Genomic DNA, 17,051 nt, shown 5'->3' with positions numbered 1-17,051 from the left:
TGAGATGTAGGCGGTGCGCCTGCAGGACCACGAGGGCGAGGGGACGTGGTGGGGTTCCAGCCCCAGATCCCAGCACGAGGAGGCTCAGCACGGCCGGTTCCCGCCTCGTGGGTTCCCACGCGCGCCACGGCACTGCGCTCCTCTCCCTGAAATCTGCCCACCAGGCGCTCGTGGCGACGCTGAGCTCACGTGCCTGCAGGTGAAGACGCCGAGCACACAACCAGTCCAGAGAAAGAAACCAGGTGGTGGCTCGTGGCAATGTTCCCCCAAATCGGGAACCACCTCCTAGTTGGCAGAGCGGGGGCAAAGCGGCGACCCTGACGACGAAGCCGGGGGCAGATGGCTTCTCGGCCTTTTGGCTAAGACCAAGTGGAAGCAGGGGGCAGGGCTCTCCAGAAGCACACTCCACGCTCGCTGTGCCTACCTGTACTTCAAAAGCAGTTTCAGGACCACGGAGCGGATGACAGGGGTCTTATCCACAATGTCGTCGAACGGAGAGAGAGATTTTGTGTGTTCACAGTGTCCTTAAACCAGAGGGAGACAGGTCATGTTCACACCCGGCATAAAGAAGCGAGGCGGGGAACGGCGGTTTTAAGTCTACAGGGAGAAAGCGACTTACTTTGGGGAGCGTCTCTTAGGAACTCCTTTTGTACAAAGAGCAAACTTAGCAGGACGTCGATCACGTCCTTCTCTGGTGGCGTGTTATCCTTGAAGCACACGGTGGAGACCAGGTCTAAGAAGAAACTGTTGCACATCTGCCGGAGGCAGGCGTGCTTCCTGATGGCATCCCTGGGGAATGAACGGTTGGGCGGCACAGTCAACGGGCACGGAGCGCGTGCTCCAGAAGCCCCCCCCCCCCCCGCTTCGGGATGTGGACGGCATTCCGTGTTTTACAGTAGAAAGATGCGACTATCTCCTTACCCTGATGGGACCTGGGTGCGTGCCGCCAGACGCTATGCAGATGCGTCTCTTTCGAGGAGCACTTTGGTCCTCAGGACCAGCGAGCAACACCCTTTCACCCTGAAGTCTGCAAAGACCCTACGTGTGTGCAGGGCTGACCTCGAGCTCCGCTTTCACGAGGCATCCAGAGGCGGGGGGCCCTGACGGGGCGGAGCTGAAGGCCGCCAGCCCATGGAGAGGCCAGACAGGAGCTAGCTTTGCCCTCAGGTCATAGGGGCTGCGACCTAAGCCCTCCTCAGGTGTCCTGTGATGGTTTTATCTAATGTAGGACTTTCTGCTTCATTTCCTCTAATCGTGTTGTCTCCCAGTCTCCACAGTTGTGTGTCTCGGGGAGGGAATAATTTTGAGACCCTAGGTGTTAATGAAGGTAGACAGGGGGCCGGTCTCTCTTAGGATGGTTCTCTGAAGTCAGGTTCTCTAAGGTTAACACACTTGATATTTCTCAACGCTATACTTGCCAAAAAAAGGAAGAGAAAGAAGCGGAAAGGGTGATTTACCTGTGCTCCTGGTTCACCGTTAGAGAGAAGTCTTTTGGTAAGTCTGTTAAACAATAGGGGCACGCCATCTGCCCCAGGGTGACGCAGGTGTTGATGCATCTCAGGCAGAACACATGGCCACAGGGCAGGGAGACCGGCTCCTGGGCATCTCCCAGGCACACGGGGCACGGCTGGATCTCAAACCTAGAATCCGAGCAAGGGCATCGGGTCAGAAGCAGGGAAGCTGGCTGTGAGCAGCTACAGATCCCGCACGTGCAGCGCTCCCCGCGACCCCCTGCAGGGACCTCCGACCGAAGGTCTCACCTGGACAGGGTCTTGCTGGCCTGTTCCTTGCATTTACAGAGAGTATGCATCACTGTGACAAAAGGCCTGTATGTCTTGATGTCAGAGTCGTCCTGCAGATACTGACGGGGAGACAGGGGCAGTGATGAGGAGGCTGACGAGCGCGAGGAAGGGCAGAGACCAGCCGGGCACGACGACTTTCCCCGGGGCCCCACGGGGCATGCATTCCACACATGCCTCCCCCCTGCCCCCCCCCCCACCAACTGCTGGCCCTGGGACCATCAGGTCAGTTCTCTTTCTAGCAGTTTCTTTAGTTTCGAATGCCCTTTATCATTATGCTGCTGTTGAGGGGAGGCTGAGATTCCCAACTTCTAATTTTCCTCCCCTCCTCCCTGTTTCACAGGGTCACACTTCTCCCATGATGAGGTATTTCAAACTTTATTTCTTTTGTATTTATTATTTATTCAAGAGCAAGAGTGAGAACTCGTGCACCTGAATAAAGGGAGGGGCAGAGGGAGAGGACAAGCAGATTCCCCGCTGAGCAGAGAGACCGGATGACCTGGGACTCAGTCCCAGGACCCTGGGATCACAACCTGAGCCGAAGGCAGATGCTCAGTCGCTGAGCCACCCACGCGTCCCTAAATTTGATTTCTTAATCAACAGCGTAATTCACAAGAAAGCAAAGAATCTGAACAGACGTCTCTCCCAAGATGTACAAATGGGCCACAGGCACATAGGAAGATGCTTGGCATCATTAGTCGTCAGGGAAATGCAAGTCAAAGCCACGATGAGATACCACCTCACACCCATTAGGACGGCATCGCAAACTGAACCACCTGAGGACCAAGTGTCGGCAAGGATGTGGAGACCCCGGGGCCTCGGGGCGTCGCTGGCAGGCGTGCAGTGCTGCCGCCGCTGTGGGAAACACTTTGGTGGCTCCTCAAAAAGTTAAACACAGAATTTCCCTACGGACCCAGCAATTCCTCCGCTAGTCGTATCTGCGAATGAATCAAAAGCAGGGACTCTGATGCTTGCAAGTGCCCACTCACAGCAGCGCTGCTCCCTGTCGCCAAGGTGGCAACAACCAGAATGTCTCCTGGTGGATGGATGGGTGAACTAAATGTGTCCGTCCACACAGTGGGCATTATTCAGCCGTAGACAGGAAGGACATCCTGACACCTGCCACGACAGGGATGGGTCTCAAGGACACCGTGCTCAGCGAAGCCAGCCAGTCACAAAGAGACAAATCCTCATGGATTCCACTGCTGTGGGTCCCTAAGAGTCATCAAATCACAGACACAGAATGTAGGGCGGTGGGCACCATGGCTAGCGGGGAGGGCCGGGGAGTCAGTGTTGCATGGGGATGGTTTCGGTTTTGCAAGACCAAAGGGTTCTGGAGACGATGGTGGTGATAAGCGTACAGTGGTGTGAATGTGCTTGATGTCACTACACCGTGCATCTAAAGATGATCAAAATGACAAGTTCTACGTGACGCGTGTTTTACCACAATGAGAAAATGGCAGTGGTCTAGCGGTTGGATGGTGGATGGTCAGGCTGGAGAGCCGATGGCCTTACGAGCCGCACACAACATCTGGTAAGACTGGCCTGTGTGACCCCGTGGAAGGCAGATCACGGGGCAAGACAATCGGCCTACCTACCTCCATCCATCCATCCATCCATCCATCCATCCATCCATCCATCCACCCGTCTACCTGTCCTTCCTACCACAACTGAAAACACAGAATATCCATCTTTTTGCAGCTTTTGCCGAAGTCCTGTGGGAGGCTCTGCTGACAACTAGCGCAGGCGAACTCTACGTGGTGGCTCCAACAGGCAGCTCCAGTCGAAGATAAGAGTTGAGGCCCTAGGCCTCGCCAGGTTAAGACTTGCTTCCTAGCCAGACGACAGGAGCCAGCGCTACGGGCAAAGCTTCCCCTCTGGCCTCCTGTGCACGTGGCCTCACAGCTGGCCTTGGAGATGATGGGCAGGGCACGAGGCCATAAACACCAGAGCCTTCGGGTGTGAAAACGTATTAGAGGAGACCCCTGGCTCTGGTCACTCACACACGGATCTGACTGGGAAGAAACAAGCCAGAAAACCAGTGGGTTCCTGGGGTGACTTTATCGCCCCAGACACGTCCCCACACACCTCGCCTGCAAAACACTGTGCGTGTGCACGCACACACCAGCCTGCGGGAACCTGAAAACTTCTCTTTCGGCTCGCCGGTCACCTGGCCATTAGGAGCCACACTGGGCTGGTTGGAAGGACAAAGCAGCCCCTAGGGCCTCTGGCCAGGGATAGGGCAGGCCTCGGAGAGAGGCTGCACGTGGCTTCCATGCAGGAAGAAGAGTTTCACAGGTCCTTGTGCTGACCCCAGGGTGACAGAGCACTAGTTTTTTTCTAGAGGTCTTTCTCCACTTTTCTATCAAAAGAACTTCCAAGTTCTACCTGGGCACATGACCACGTGCCCGAGGTGTCCCCACCTCCTCTGCAGCCGGTTGAGGCTGAGGCTGCATTCAGGACGGCGGTCTATGACCTGCAGGGGCGTGGACAGACTCTAGGCTGTGCTCTCAAAATGGGCCCTGCTTCCCACCCCACGGCGCACGACGGCCAGCAGGGCCTTCTTAGACCACGAGGTGGAAGTCGTGCAGTGAGGACGACAAAGGGACAACTCAGAGGAGCTGGGGCACCTGACATAGGGGAAGCACCCGCTACCCTGCTTAGGCTCACACTGCCACATGAGCGAAGGAGGCTTACATGTTGTCTCTGCCACTGATATTCTGGGCACTGAGGAAGGAGACTGGCCCCTGGTATCCAGGGCAGCCTCCTCGGAGCGTGCCCCCTGCACGCCCGTCAGAGCCTGGACAGCTAAAGTTGTTAGATGGGTTCATGCAAAGCTCCAGGGGTAATTGAGGCAGAGGCCACCTTTCGCTGAGTGGCCATCGGGACTGAGCGCACGGGCACAGAGATGGTGGCCTTTCCTGCAGAGGCACCGTCCTGTGCATCGCTGACTTTATAAAGGGTGTCAAGCGGCAGAGGCACCGGGGCTCCCCATTTCCTTCTGGTCCACCCACAGCACCCTGTTAGAAGCCCACAGCCCAGGGATACCAGGTGGCCCACCGGTTTAGCGCCTGCCTTGGGCCCAGGGCATGACCCCGGGGTCCCAGGATCGAGTCCAGCATCAGGCTCCCCGCAGGGAGCCTGCTTCTCCCTCTGCCTGTGTCTCTGCCTCTCTCCATGACTCTCATGAATAAATAAATAAAATTAAAAAAAAAAAAAGCAAAGCAGCAGAGCCCACAGCCCAGTGGCACCCTTTGCAAACGTGACCTCCCCGGGGGGCCAGGCTGGTCTGAGGCCACCGGAGGCCTGGGTGGAGCCCACCCCTCAGCCCTCCATGATCCCAGAGCATCTTCCCTGCCTGAGCCTCAGCCTCTTCTATTCCCTGCGGGGAATCCCTAACTGGTGCTCACGAGAGGCAGACTAAGTGGCGGGCATGGTGAACGCCCAGGGCCAGACAGTGGGAGGGGCGTGCGCTGCCCCACAGATATGCGTCAGGTCATAGCTGCGTCCTGCAAGGAGGCACATGAGCGCGCTGCTTGCTGAGCTGCCCAGCACTCACCTTGTTCAGCAGGAAGACGTGGTCAGTCACCAGTGCCTGCAGCTCAGGAATCTTGCTCCTGACCCCCAGGACCACGTGTTCCACGAAGAGGGCCACGGGGAAGATGCGGTTCCAGTGGATTCTGTAAGAGAGGGCTGTCGCTCAGGGAGCTGACAAAAATGTCCGAGACACTAGGAGGAGGACTCGGGGAGGGACCGAGAAACGGTGGGGCAGAGGCAGACGGAAGACCCATGGATGAGCCCTTTGGCCCCTACCCCCAGCCATGTCCGTGTCCCCCACGCAGCTCAGAGGGAGCTGGGGTGGCGCTTCTCCCCCCGCCCCGACCGCAGCCTGTACCTCTTGAGTCCACAAGACCTGCCCCGGCTTGTCCCTCCCCTGCTCTGCTGGTCCCCACTGGCCCACCTGGGGCCCCTTCCCACGGCTCCCTCCTGCCGGCATCACTCCCACAGGACTGTGAGCATCTGCTCCCCCTTCTGTCCCGTCTGCACCCCTGGCACTCCCTGAATGCGGGTCTGCCCCCCTTGTGTCTCCAGCGTCGGTGTGATACCCAGTGCTGGGCAGGTATGAAGTGAGCGTCTGAGGACGCTTTCCCACGGCAAAAGAAGCACACGTGCAGGGGACCCGTGGGCCGGGCGAGCAGGTCGGGAGGGTGGGCAGGGCCGGGCTGCTGATCTCACCTGACTTCTCGGATGGCATCTCTGGCCATCCTCCCGCAGGTCTGCAGGTACCCTTTCGAGCCCAGGAGCTCCAGCGGCATGGACAGGTTCTTCACCATCTGCAGCCACGCCTGGGGGCTGGGCTTCAGGATGTCCCTCGTGAGCACCTCCATGCAGGCCACTGCTGCCAGTGCATCCAGAGTCTGGGGACACAGAAAACAGGCCCCTGATGAAGCAGCTCCCCTCCCCCTGCGGCAGTCCTCAGTCCAGAGGTCCCGGCTGTGAGCCGGCATGTGCTGGCATTCCACGCTCGGAGCCTCATCTTCCCTCGTCCTGGGACACGGGAAGCTTTAGCAGGGGGTGTTCCTGACGTCTGTGTTCCCCGGGTGCACCTGCCCTGGGAAGAGACCTCGCGGGCAGAACACAGCTCCTGGGCTTTCCCGCCCCGGGAGCACCCCCGCCCCTGCCCCCACCTGCTCCAGGAAGGCCAAGCCCCGACTCTGAGCACATGCTGTCCCCACAAGAGGCCATACCAGCTCATTTCTGTCCAATCTGTCACTCCTTGTGCTCTCGGTCATGTTGCAAAAGAGCACTTGCAGAATCTGGGGATAGATAGTCAAGATTCTGGACAGGTTTTGTAGTCGGCTCCTGAAGTGCTGGTAAGCCAGGTGCACCCACGGCAGGGAAAGCTGTTCGTCGGGCCTCTGCGTGTGCAGTTGATTGATGCAGGACCACAGCGCCATCTGCAAAACCTGGCATCAGGAACAGGCTTTTAGCGTATGTGCTGTAAACCACCGACACAGAACAGACACGTTTTCATGGTGGAAAATTTGAACCGATCAAACGTGATGAAAGGGAATGTTACATACCACGCACCTGTTACCGCCCTTGGGTGTCTGTGGTGTCCCCCCACCACACCTGCCCCCGTTCTGTCCTCAAATTACAACCACACCGTATGCCTGATTTTTCTCCACTTAATATCACGTCGTGAACATCTCCGTCGTGAAATACACTCGAGGAACACCCTCGCTGGTGTGCGCCAATAAAAATAACCCATCACCCATCAAACAGCTGTAGTTTAGTTGGTCTGACCTTTTACAGTGGACAATTAAGTAGTGTCTATTTTTCCATTTTAAGAAACCGAAGCCGGAAAGAACATTCCTGTGGATAAAATGTTTGCCGTAGAACACTCGGGATAACGCTCCCGGGACAACAATGTTGGCTCCGATTTTGTAAGGTTCCCCCCAGGCCGTGCCTCCGGGCTTTTCCAGAGCACAGTGCTGGTTCCCGTGGGCCACGGAGGAGCCGCTGGCCTTTGCACACACCTTGCCTGCCGCGTGGGCAGGTGAAGGTAGAAGCTAAAAACCGCATGTGTGTTGTCGACTTATCAGTGAGGCTGGCTAGTTTTTCTAATGTTTTTTGATCTTTGCATCATTAGTTCTGTTGATTCTTAGTTTATAACAATCACCTATTTTTTTAAAATTAGGAGACTTTCTGGAGTGCCTGGGTGGCTCAGCCGGTCAGGCATCCGACTCTTCATTTTGGCTCAGGTTGTGATCTCAGGATCCTAATATCGAGGCCTGTGTCGGGCTCTGCACTCAGCGGTGAGTCTAGTCTGCTCAGTATTCTCTCCCCTTCCCTCTTTCTGCACCACCTCCCCCCAGGCTCTCTCATAAAAATAAATAAATAAATAAATAATAAATAAATAAATAAATAAATAAATAAATAAATACATAAATAATAAAGAGACTTTCTTATTGATTCCTGAGAAATTTTATTTATTTTGTTTTATTTTATTTTATTATTATTATTTTTTAAAGTAGGCTGCATGCCCAGTGTGGAGCCTAATGTGAGGCCAGAACTCACGACCCTGAGATCAAGACCTGAGCTGAGATCGAGTCAGATGCTTCTATCACTGAGCCACCCAGGTGCTCGTATTTTATTTTATATTTTTATATTTTTAAGTCATCTCCACCCGCGATGGGGGGGGCGGGGCTTGAACTCATGACCCTGAGATCAAGAATCACACGCTCCACCAATGGAGCCAGTTGGGCGCTCCAAGATTCCTAAGAACATTTTATTAAAACCCTTAATCATACTGGTTGTAAGTATGTTCTCAAATTTGTGTGTGTGTGTGTGTGTGTTTTTAACATACTGAAGTTTGAAATCCTTCGGTAATCACAAGTATCATAACGTCCACTAAAATTTCAGTTACCGTTATTGCCTGTTGTGTCCGTTAAATAGTCACATGATTTTCTTCAAGAGAAACTCCACACTTAAAAAGAAGGTGTTACAGGGAAGGTGGAGGTCTGCCTCGTATTAATGGAAAGCCCGTGGTTTTGGAGCCCCGGGTGGGGGCTGGGGGTTGGGCACGCTTGGCAGTGGAGGAGTGGCAGTCCCCGTCCATGTGACGCTGGTGTCACCCTGCCCTAGACCCAACACTTACGTTCAGTTGATCCCATGTGGATGGTCTCATGGTCAAGAGCAGGAAGTCCTTCATGTAGCTCACAAACAGTTCTTGCTGCTGCTTGACACTGAGCTGAGCGAAGAACCTGCCCAGGGGGGTCTGCTGAAAGATCTCCACTAACTTCTTGGACAGCCCTGCTGAGGAGAGGAGAGGGCACAGAGGGACGGCGTGAGGCGTGACTCTTTCCCAACACCCAGCGTCTCCGGGGAAGGGCGGCTCTGCAAACAGCAGCAGTGGGGGAGGCTCCACTGAACGGCCGCTCTCGGCAAAAGAGCAAGCTGCAGGACGTGTTGGTCCTTTCTAGACGCCTTAGGTGTTTTCCCAGCAGAACATTACAGAAACAAGGTCAGGACAGGTGTTAGATTTGTCACCAAGAGCCTAGCTCGCCCCAAAGGGAAAAAACAATCTGAGACACACCAGGCTCTGTGGCGAGGGGGTCCTAATGGGCCTTGGGAACCCCAGGACCCAAGGGGGTCAGAATGGGTGGGCTGCTCTTCAGGGGATGGGGTCACATGCTGCTCAAACCAGAAAGACCTGCGTCTAGAGGTTGGGTGCTGGCCCCCCGAGTCACAAGCTCTCGCGGGAAAGCACGGTCAGTTAGGGTAAGGCTTCAAAGAAGGGAATTACTCTTTCCTCGGGACACAGACGGCTTCAATTTGTTCAGAGAAGTGAGATCATCCACGGTGTTGACCCGTCTTTTTAAAAGGCAATGCTATAAATAGACTTTGGAAAGACTATGTCTCGTAGGGAAGATGACTCTTCCAAAAGCGTGCATGATCCTGGGATTTCCCGGGACGCCTATGGTCAAGCTGCCGGGGCTGCAACGGCCGAGCAAGGAGCCTCGTGGCTCAGAAGGGTGTCGCTGGCACTGTCGAGAAAGGCTCCCCCAGGGCCACCTCCTGAATGCGGGTGCCCTAGCCGTCTGGAAGCCCCGGAACGGGAATGACGGGGAGCATGACAGCACACATCCCGCGTGACCGCATCCCCGGGCTCACCTTCAGCCCCGGTGATATACTGAGCCTGGACCCACAGCTCCTCCAGATAGTCTTTGATCCTCCAGCTAAACGGGACGTCACCGGACACGCCCTCGGGAGGGCTCATGTCGTTGTGCACCATGATGTAGGGCATCTCACTTTTGGATCTGCGGTCAGGCAAAGGAGAGAGGCCGGGATCAGTGAGATGTTGCTCGAGGCAGCAGATGCACCACGGATGCCAGTTGCTCTCCATGCTCAGCAGCAGGGGTGCCTGAGAGGCTTCGGAGGCCGCCTGCAGGCCCTTTTAACGGCTCTGGGCCTCTATCACAAAGGAACCCTGTCATCTCTGTCCCACAGACAGAAACGAACGAACGCTGGAAGGAGTCGAGCAGGCTGGCCAGCATCTGGGCCAGAACTGGGTCTCGTGGTACCTGGACCTACACCCTGCACCACCACCCCCACCTGCCACGCATACGAAACATGACTTGTCTGAAGACTCATGGTCAACAAAGCCTTGTCTTCTAAATCAGTGTTTCCACTGGAGACCCAGGATCCCAGTTACTTAGGTACCCTCTGCACTCCCCCCCCACTCCAGAATCAACGGCCTTGAGATCCGAAGAGGAAACTTTCGGGAGGGAGCTGTGTGCACAGGAGCAGGCCTGGGCAGGCTGTGTGGGCCGTGCGGTGGCACCAGGGACAAGCAGAGCCACACGGGCTCTCTGAGGCACAGCCTCGCCAGTGCAGATGAAGCTGAAGCTGGCAGTTCGACCCGTGATGGGCGCTCTGGAAGCAGGGATACAGGGAAGGGGCATGAAACCAGGATTTCTCAGAACTTTCGAGAATTCCTTTTTTTTTTTTTTTTGAGAATTCCTATAACAAAACAGAGATGCCATCGCCCTCAGGCTGCAAAAGCATTTAAAAAATAAACGTAAAAAAAAAAGTAAAAATAAACAAATAAATAAAAAAATAAAATAAAAATAAAAATAAAAATAAAAATAAAAAATAAACGTGATTCAGGGGCGCCCGGCCAGCTCGACCGGTGGAGCATGAGACTCTTGATCTCGGGGGTCGTGAGTTTGAGCCCCACGCTGCACATAGAGATTCCTAAAAGACAAAATCTTAAAAAAAAATAAAATAAAATAGATGTGATTCCAAAACTGAAACCTATGCTTCATCAATTGCTTGGAAGAGCATTCGTCTGCTACATCACAATTTTTTTTTCCCCTTCCCACAAAAAGAAACTCCTCCATTTACCTCATATCATATGTCACAAGAGGAATGTTCAGAAGCTTTGTGTCCTGGAAAATAAACATCCAAAGATCTCTTGTCCAGGATGGAGCATCTTGTCTGATCAGTAGCTCGAGGTTGCTGTCTCTGTCCAGGACAGACACCATGCTCGCCAGGAGAGGGGTCACCATGCCCTGGACCCGCTTCCAGAGGGTCTGCCTGCAGCGCGGGAGAGAGGAGACCTCATTCTAGCTCGGCGAGCACACGCCACCTCGGGGCTCCTGCCTCCGTTAGACATTTGGCTCCTTCTGGGCAGTAACAACACATCTGCTCCACCCACTCCATGCTACGGCTATGGCTGCAAATGCAAACTGCCATAGTTTTTAAGTACTCGGGCGCAAATTCACAAGTAGAGACGTCTAGGATTGGAGACGGACCGGAACAGACCTTAATTCTACTCATAATACATGGTCACCGGTTCCCCGAAAGGGCCAAGTAGCATTTGTTGCATTCTATTATATCGCTATTTCCCTATTTCCTCAAGCAAGTCATCCAGGCTCTATAAAGAAAAGAAGGACCACGTGCATTTGGGGCGGGGGGGGGGGGAAGCAAAATAAAAAAAAAAAAACCCAAAAACCGCAAATGTTATTTTAAGGAAAAAGAAACCCAGTTGTGGAGAGAATATAATAAAGCACGAGACAAATGTGTTCCAGGTCAAGTGCAACAGGAAAGTGCGTATTGCTCCAGAAGGTAGTTCTCGTCATGGTTTACGTCTGCTGGATCTGAACGTTCATCTATCCACAGGGACACTGCACTGCGTCTACAAACTCGCTTCCTTCCTTGTTACCGCGATGTTTATACGTGATCCTAAACTCCGTAATACGGTGTAAGACGTTCACTGCCAGGTAGTTAAAGCTGGGGAGGCCCACTCAGCTTCCATGTTGAGAAGGAAGACAGATGACTTCCCTCTTCAAGCACGGGCCGCGCAGGGACCTGGCGAGAGCGCACAGGCGTCCTACCGAGGAAACAAAGCTCACTAACGGTCAAGCGGGCGCTTGCGTGAAGGAAATACGGCCAAGTGGGGGGAGCGTCAAGGACCCCGGGGTGGCAGGTAGAAGAGGCTGGCTGCGGGGGCGTCCCTGGACAGGCACGCAGACATCGGGCGTCGGGAAAAAACAGGACTAATCACGCCTCGGAATTTAATCCCAAAAGGGCAAACAACCTAGGCCCCAGGTACGTGATGGTAAACAGAGACGGGCCCTCCAACAGGGACACGCCCCCCGGGGGAGTCACAGGTGTGGTCCGGCCGCTCCACGCAGGTGCGTTCACACAGCACAGGAGAGCGCGGAGGGGCGATGCGAGCGTGGCAAGTTCGGAGGCTGGAGAGGGGCCCCAAGTGCAGCTTTGAAGGAGTGGTGACGGGAAATGAAGGATTTGGTGGAATCTGCGAGGAGTGACGGGGGGCAACGATCGAGATTCAGATCTGATCCTCCACGACGTCTTACTCAGGAGGTGTAAGTAGGGAGGACAGCGGGGGTGACGAGAGAGGAAACCCCACTGCCCAGCCGCAGACCCCGGCGTGCGCTCAGCTCTGGGGGCTCCACGCTTGCCCCGTGCCCGTCACACAGAGGCGGCGTCCCCGAAGCCACACGGACCGCGGCTGAGGAAGGCCGGACGGGCTGAACGTTCTCTCAGAAGTGAGGGCAGCACGGGCAGACCGGCCGTCACAAGCCTACGAGGACCCTGCGGCCGGGGGCCGGGGGGTGGCAGTGGTGTCCCGCCGAGGCACCCCGCGGGCCGTACCTGAACGTGCCTGCCTCCTGGAGCGCGTCCTGATTCGAGGCTTCCCGGGACACCCAGTCCTTCCTGCTGAACGCGCTGTTCTCCTCCTGCTGCTTGAGGAGGCCGTGGAGGCGCGCCTTGCACACCCGCAGGAAGGCGGCTGCAGGGGAGCGGAGGGGCTGCGCGCTGGGCACGGCCCGGGCCCCCGCACCTCTGTCGGCGTCGTCCTCGCTCAGCAGGCCCAGAAGGATCTCCACGCGCTGCATGCCGCGCGGGCGGGCGTCCTCCCGGTCCCGGAGCATGCCCACGGCGCCCTGCACGCAGCTGCGCAGCAGGCTGCTGGTGTCCAGGACCTGCGTGGGCGGCACGGTGAGGCCTCCCGGGCCGCGGCCCCCACTGCCACCCCCCCCAGGGCCGTGACCCGGGGCACGAGCAGAAGGAAGTGGCCCGCAGGGTAAGGCCCAAGATCGAGAAGGAACCAGAACTCACATCGCTCCTGCCCCACTCCGCACGCCAGCTGCCTTCCGGTGCCGAGCTCCCCTCTGCCGCCTCCCCTGACGCAGAAGCCTCGATCTCCATCGCCTCCCCCAGGCCGTCTCCGGCCTCCTGTCCCGTCTCCACTGCAACAGAGGCACGGGCCAGGCGCTGGGGACGGGAGCGGCACGCGGACGCCCTCCCCGGGCCTCCCGGTCACGCGGGTGGGCCTGCCTCCAGCCCGGTGTGTGCGCTGCACCCGGCAACCCGCCCTCCCGTCCCGGGCACCCGGGGACCAGACTGACACACGGCAGAGGCCGCACTCTACAGCCGCCCCATCCACGAAGACCGGCTTTCCCCGTGGGAATCCTGGCGGCTGCAGGTACAGGGATTCGATGGGACGAAGGTGTGGCCTGGCCCTGGGGGCACTGCAGTGTGCCTCCTGCACATCTGCACCCCGGAACGCCACTCCTACTGTCCCCACTATGTCCCCAAAGGCTTCCTCTCGACTCACGTTCAGGCTTCTCTTCTGGCTCAAAGAGCTGGCTGATGGTCACATCCTGCAACTTAGTCACGTCTGCAATCATGACCGTGGACTTCTGGAGGTCATCAATGTGCACGGACTGCCACAGGCCTGTGGGGAACACGAGCCACCAGTCTTCCTGTGCCTGTCCTGGCTGCCACGAGCAGGGCCACACCATGCGTCCCGATGTTTAAACACACTGCTGCTGAATGATCTGTGCCCCGAAGCCCAAGGCCAGAACACACGCAGAAACCCCCTGGCCCTGCCATCTATGCCAACGACTGTGACGTCAACGTCGGTCGTAAGAATGAAAGGAGCTGCCTTTCTGTAAAGGAGATCTGAAGGTTTTTGAGTCTTTTGTACGTCTGGGGTTATACTTGCTGCATCACAGTTAGTAAAGATCGTGGGAAACTGGCAAGGCTTGCCTCCTGTTCCCTGTGAAGTTACTGAAATAAACTGTGATGTGCCGATTTCTAGAATACCCATTGTCTCAATGTATTAAGTCGCTGGTTTAATAACTCAGGAGAAAAAGAGAGAGAGGTTTAAAATATCATCCCCCCCTTCCTCCAGAAACAGGCATCAAGGGGCGCCTGGGTGGCTCAGGGGTTGAGTGTCTGCCTTCGGCCCAGGGCGTGACCCCGGGGTCCCAGGATCGAGTCCCACATTGGGCTCCCTGCAGGGAGCCTGCTTCTCCCTCTGCCTGTGTCTCTGCCTCTCTCTCTCAGGAATAAATAAATAAAATCTTAAAAAACAAAAAAAAAGAAACAACAGGCATCAAGCATCAGCGCTTCCATTACAGTGCCAGCCAGGAGGATCTGCCCTGTGTTGTCCTCATAATAAAAGGCTCATCAGAGGGGCTAATCAAGTGTTTATCTAACAGTCTCTAAAGGGGATGCCGTACGATGGAACAGCAGGTCCAGACATGGGCGTTTCCTGCAGTGGCCACTGGTACGAAATCTAATCGCATCCGAGAGCAGTATCGTTGAGATCGACGCCAGTGTTCTCATTCCAGACCCGCACACCCCGGGACCAGATGAGGAGGAACTCAGGCACGATCTCAGTAAGCGTTAGCACTAACGTTTCCGTCCTACCTCCATGGAATCCCACGTAGGCTGCTCCACTTTCCATCCGGGACAGTTTTGTGATGAAATAGACCAAGATGTGGTCCTCATTGCCTTGTATCTTGTTGATTTCATTTATGGCCGAATACCTATTTTGGAAACGAATAAGCAAAGACAAAACAACTCAAAACAAAAAAACCCAAGCAAGGGCAGCCCCGGTGGCACAGTGGTTTAGCGCCGCCTGCAGCCCAGGGTGTGATCCTGGAGACCCGGGATCGAGTCCCATGTCGGGCTCCCTGCATGGAGCCTGCTTCTCCCTCTGCCTGTGTCTCTGCCTCTCTCCTCGCTCTCTCTGAATGAATGAATAAATAAATCTTTAAAAAAAAACCCAAGCAAATAAAAAAACCCAAAGCCGTGAGGGGGCAGAAGGGTGTCCCACCAGTAGTCATGTTTGATCTCGTGTCCTTTTAGCTTTAGATAGATTTTTCTTTTCTTTTCTTTTTTTTTTTTTTAAGATTTTATTTATCTATTCAGGAGAGATATATAGAGAAAGAGAGACAGAGACACAAGCAGAGAGAAGCAGGCTCCCTGTGGGGAGCCCGATGTGGGACTCCATTCTGGGACTCCAGGATCACAACCCGAGCCAAAGGCAGATGCTCAGCCTCTGAGTCTACAGGGTGCCCCTTTAGATAGATTTCATATCCTTCTGCTCATTATCTCCTCTCATGAGAGAAGGAGGGCAAGCTCTGCCCCAGCAGGACCCTCTTCGTCCCTACTCCTGTGTCCTTCTGCTTTGAAGTGTCATCTCCTTATTGACCAGGAGCCCTGCCTTGCAACCCTCATCGATGGGCCTGCTCTGAGGCTGCTGGGGGTGAGGCTGGCTGAGCTTTCCATCTTGAGAACCAGGGTTCTGTGAACCCACAACCCTGCTATGAAATACGGCTTCCAATGCTTTCGCAGGCCCAGAATGCACCTTTCCCCTAACTTAAGTAACAAGGGAACACAGTTAATTCTAAAAGTACCAGATTTCTGCTATACTAATACTATAAAAACGTTTGATAAATAGAAAATGAAAGCTTTTACCTACTGATTGCCCTTGAACTTGCATGATATTCAAATTGTGTAATTTAACATTAGTAATTACCAAGATATGTCTGCACACATGTATCCCTAGAATATTCTTTTATATCCTACTTAATAATCTATTTATGCCTCTTGGCATTTTACCATTTTTGCCTTTTCTGTAGTCCATGTCTGTGAGAGATGAAGAGCAAGAACCCTTTTATTTTTATTTCTTTATTCTGATACTATCATGTTTTCATGGACAAAACTCTTTAGGAAGTCCTGGATAAAATCTGGGCTTTCTGAGAAAAATAACAAAAACGTACTTAGCTGAAGCGATGAGCTGAGCACTATGGACTCCATCTTCAAAATCCGTTTGAATAATGAGGATTTTACATTTGGCTACATTAGTTAAGCAGTTTCTGAAAGAAAAAGGAAATTGTCCTAAAAAATGGGTGGTAGGACTCCCCAGAGTGATGGGAAATATGAAGACAACCAAGAAGGAATCAATCAGGTGGGGTTTTCCTCTATGTGAGCACACAAGCCAGCAGAGAGCACATAAACCCCAGTGAATGCTTCTCCAATAAGACAAAAGATGCTGATTTCTGAGAAATGCAAAAGGCAGCTGAGACGAGGGGGCGGCAGGGAGAATGGGACACTGTCCTTCTCTGTCACGTGTCCTCGTGTTCACTAACCAGTGCTGGGGACAGCACCAGTGATCCCCGCAACCACGCAAGGGAAGCACAAAGCAGTCTGAGCTGGGAGTCGAGGGGACAGGGAGAGAAGGTGGGACCCTCACTGGACTCTTCTGAGGAATGAGCTCTCGGTGTCAAACTGCTGCAGAGACAGGATCGTAGGCTTCATGTCTCCATCCATTACTTCTGATTCCAAAATTTTACAGTCATGGCTGGTCAGCAGTCTGGAGAAAGTGGTGATCTGCAGAGTCAGGAAATGCCAATGATTTGCTAGAATTCAAGGGAGGTTACAGGTCTGCTGGGTTTAAGCCTAGAAACATGAGGATGTTCAACAAATATCCTCTCTGGGCTCAGCATGCATTGTGCAGTTGGCACACAATAGAAAAGAATCCAAACCCAGAGGAGTGTTAAAAGGGAAGGGGGGGCAGTGTTGAGGCGAACAGAACCTATGTGATCAAAGGTATCAGAGAGAAGACTCATCCTGTCGTTACGTGCCTTCACATCTCCTTGGACTCCAGCCTCTCTTCCTGCTTGACTCCTCCCAGAAATTCTGATGATCCCTTAGGGCTCAACACAAATGCCATTGCTCTCTCACAGTCTTCTGCACACTTCCAGATGGACTTCAGATGGATGGTGCCCCTTTCACCCCATAACTGTTACCAATTCTCCTGTAACACCGGATCATAAGCCCTCCGCCTCCCACCCCGAGCAAACCAAAACACTCCTTATGGGCATGCTGATACCATAGCTCCTGAACCCCAAACTCCAGGCT

The 17,051-nt window shown here is 54.4% G+C and overlaps 1 protein-coding gene across 5 annotated transcripts in view; it reads right to left on the bottom strand.

Moving 5' to 3' along the window:
• Positions 1 to 17,051, bottom strand: part of RNF213 (ring finger protein 213) — a 99,701-nt gene that overhangs the window by 22,918 nt on the left and 59,732 nt on the right. For 4 of the 5 annotated variants that reach the window (XM_055319777.1, XM_055319794.1, XM_055319803.1 and 1 more), the window contains 16 exons: positions 16,384 to 16,520; positions 15,911 to 16,006; positions 14,553 to 14,671; positions 13,453 to 13,572; positions 12,954 to 13,084; positions 12,486 to 12,817; positions 10,710 to 10,901; positions 9,477 to 9,622; positions 8,461 to 8,618; positions 6,548 to 6,766; positions 6,036 to 6,217; positions 5,359 to 5,479; positions 1,761 to 1,861; positions 1,458 to 1,640; positions 620 to 789; positions 425 to 524 (listed from right to left, as the gene is read on the bottom strand). In XM_055319777.1, the coding sequence (XP_055175752.1) occupies positions 425 to 524; positions 620 to 789; positions 1,458 to 1,640; positions 1,761 to 1,861; positions 5,359 to 5,479; positions 6,036 to 6,217; positions 6,548 to 6,766; positions 8,461 to 8,618; positions 9,477 to 9,622; positions 10,710 to 10,901; positions 12,486 to 12,817; positions 12,954 to 13,084; positions 13,453 to 13,572; positions 14,553 to 14,671; positions 15,911 to 16,006; positions 16,384 to 16,520 (2,507 nt within the window). The remainder of the gene's footprint in view (positions 1 to 424; positions 525 to 619; positions 790 to 1,457; positions 1,641 to 1,760; positions 1,862 to 5,358; positions 5,480 to 6,035; positions 6,218 to 6,547; positions 6,767 to 8,460; positions 8,619 to 9,476; positions 9,623 to 10,709; positions 10,902 to 12,485; positions 12,818 to 12,953; positions 13,085 to 13,452; positions 13,573 to 14,552; positions 14,672 to 15,910; positions 16,007 to 16,383; positions 16,521 to 17,051) is intronic. The other variant, XM_055319786.1, reaches the window with a different exon arrangement.

Source organism: Nyctereutes procyonoides, unplaced genomic scaffold (genome assembly GCF_905146905.1).
Source record: "Nyctereutes procyonoides isolate TBG_1078 unplaced genomic scaffold, NYPRO_anot_genome, whole genome shotgun sequence".
Taxonomy (NCBI): Eukaryota; Metazoa; Chordata; class Mammalia; order Carnivora; family Canidae; genus Nyctereutes; species Nyctereutes procyonoides.
Note: the sequence above shows the minus strand (reverse complement) of the source record. Positions and strands in the feature narration are given on the sequence as shown.